Below are 2,792 nucleotides of genomic sequence, written 5' to 3' on the forward strand. Positions count from 1 at the left end.
ACACACACACACACACACACACACACACACACACAAGTTTTGAATCTTTATTTTTATCTTTTGTGTAAAAATTTGTTTTTCTTGCGTTTCTTTCTCACCTGCACCCATTTCCTTGATAATAAATCTCGCAACGATTCTCTATGTTTAAAGCGTTGTAAAGCATAAATTGCCTCAATACCTTCTTCAACATTTTTAATTTCATCAAATATGCAGTCGATCAAATTTTTTATCATGTTCTCTAATTCCATCACAAAGTTCCTAAAGTTCAGCATGTTCTCTAGCCACGAAAATTTTGTAACGTCTAAAATTTCATGGCGGATCAATTTTATTTCATCGAGAATCTCAGAAAATAAATTCTCTATTTGGCGACAACAAGCGTCATATTTAATACCATTTGGCCCGCCAATCATTCCCACATTAGTACACCTACAAAAATTGTGTATATTACAATTGTGCGCACGCGCGCGCGCAGAATTTTTTTTCTGATTATACATATTCAAATATATGCAAAATATTTCATCTTACTTTCCAAACACTGTTGAAGTATTGCATATTTCAATTATATCATAACATCTTTGCATAAATGTATCAATGTAATTAAATATTAATTGTTCGTTTACATCCCAATTACTATTCGATTTAATAAGCGCAGTTATCTTTGTAACCTGCAATTAAATTTTTGTCAAAAAAGAATAAATGCTCGTATTCTGTTCTAGAAATTACAACCAATTTTATCTATTATCAATTTTTTTAAATTATTTATTAAACTTGTGGGTTTTTGGATACAATTTATTTCAACTAATATTTGCTAACGTTGGATAATTTATTAATTATTTTTAGATGTAAAGATTATTAAGTTTGTAAAGATTATTAAGGAAATATTTTGCTTGGTGGAAGCTTGATAAAATTGGCCATATATTTAATTTAGATACTTTGTTATATATCGTCTTATATATTTGACAACAAGAGATGCACTTCCGAAGTATATTTATTCCATTTTCTGTATCGCCTTCTAATATTACTTGTAAATTGACATAATTTTTACATTGATGTACTATTTGTATGCTTATAGATTCACAAAGCACTTCTATGTTATTCCTAAAATAAACAAGTAAATCTGTTTCGTTATCCAACTTCTTAAATATGTATAATAATTTTAAATATGTGTAATAATAAGTCAGGAATCAAAATTATGATTGCAAATAGTTAAATATTTTTATGTTATAAATAATAAATATAAAAGATTAAATAAATATAAAAGATTGCATACGACATATTATAAAATGGGGATTCTGTCCAGATGAACAGTATCAGTAACAATATTTTCATTATGGGCTTTTCAATCTCGCTTGGACATTTCAGGTTCTTACAAGCCTCTGATAGAATATTCAGATACATTATATTAGATGCAGCTTGTTCTAAGCTTTCGCAAAGCTGTAATGTTAAAAATTGAAAGGAATCTATGCTCGGCGAACAAACGTTCTCTAACAGATGCAATATCGATTGAATTTCCATATTTGATAATTGATCGTGCAAACAACGTAAATTAAAATCTGAAAATAAAACATTTTATGTTCTTTTGAGACAAAAATAAAAATTGTAATAAACACGAACGCTAATCGCTTATGACTAAATAATATGAAATATAATAACACTCGAAACTAACATTTCGTTGTCCAATATTGCAACTCATCGAATACAGTTCGTCCACTGTTGCTTGTGGATGTACTTGTCAATACTTGCCGTATCTGTTTGATCCAATATCGTACAATTTTTTCAAATCTATCAATCAATGCCTTTTCCGACTCTTGCAATTTCTTAGAAATATGCAGACCATTTGTCTCATTGTTGGATGAATTTGACTTTTTATCTCTCTGCAGTGTCGCGATATCAGATAGATTTTCTCCCGGTATATATAATTTGGTTAAACCCATCGGCTTGTAAACCCATTCAGTTAAGCACATTAGAAAATTGTGTAGATTGAAAAACAGATTGTTTCTGATAACTGTTCGTTAAAGAGATAAGGAAATATTTGTGAGATTGACATTGAAACAAGGAAATATTAATGAGATTGACATTGAAAAACTCTCTAAACTAAAGAACAAAAATATGATTTGAAAAATATGATTTGAAAAATGATGCAATTTGAATTTATGATTAATAATATCAATTATTTGTTATTTTTAGAATTTTAATATTTAGTTTCCAAAAGTGTCTCGATAAAATTGTCATCAAATGCAGTTATCATTATTAAATATTAAAAAAAAAGATACTTTCTGGCCACTCGCTACTATTACGTGCGACGGAGACATACATATTTTCCATTACTTTCAACACGCACATTATTGCGTTACGATTGATGCTGCCAAAGACAACTGTGGCATGAAAATTATCGACTGTAAACACGTGCCAAGGTATTCGTAAAAAATAAATGAAATCGCTATGATTATCATCCAAGATGCTTAATCGTGCTTTCAGTGTATCAACTTGAAAATATATACATAATAATGTGTGAGCTGGATTTTCGAAATATTCGCGAATTATTGTATAACAATCTTCTTTCCAATCGGAGTCCTTGATGTTAGGAAGAATCGTGAAATCTTTTACATATTGTACCTAAAATAATGTAACATATATCGTTTATATATAGAAACGTTTGTTGGAAAGCTTTAAAAAAGCTTTTAACTGATATATATATATATTCTAAAAATGCTAATCATATTCTTTTTAGTTAATAATTTATATATATATATATATATATAAATTAGGTGTGGGAAAAAAAGTTCGTGGCG

The 2,792-nt window shown here is 28.6% G+C and overlaps 1 protein-coding gene across 1 annotated transcript in view; it reads right to left on the reverse strand.

Annotated features, from left to right (window-relative positions):
• LOC105625026 (dynein-1-beta heavy chain, flagellar inner arm I1 complex-like) overlaps positions 1 to 2,792 on the reverse strand; it is a 5,106-nt gene that overhangs the window by 1,365 nt on the left and 949 nt on the right. The window contains exons 3-8 of the mRNA XM_012206367.1: positions 2,274 to 2,616; positions 1,667 to 2,005; positions 1,271 to 1,553; positions 933 to 1,098; positions 526 to 665; positions 99 to 426 (exon numbers count right to left, since the gene is read on the reverse strand). Of these exons, the coding sequence (XP_012061757.1) occupies positions 99 to 426; positions 526 to 665; positions 933 to 1,098; positions 1,271 to 1,553; positions 1,667 to 2,005; positions 2,274 to 2,616 (1,599 nt within the window). The remainder of the gene's footprint in view (positions 1 to 98; positions 427 to 525; positions 666 to 932; positions 1,099 to 1,270; positions 1,554 to 1,666; positions 2,006 to 2,273; positions 2,617 to 2,792) is intronic.

The sequence above is a fragment of the Atta cephalotes genome (assembly GCF_000143395.1).
Source record: "Atta cephalotes unplaced genomic scaffold scaffold00104, whole genome shotgun sequence".
In the NCBI taxonomy this organism is placed as follows: domain Eukaryota; kingdom Metazoa; phylum Arthropoda; class Insecta; order Hymenoptera; family Formicidae; genus Atta; species Atta cephalotes.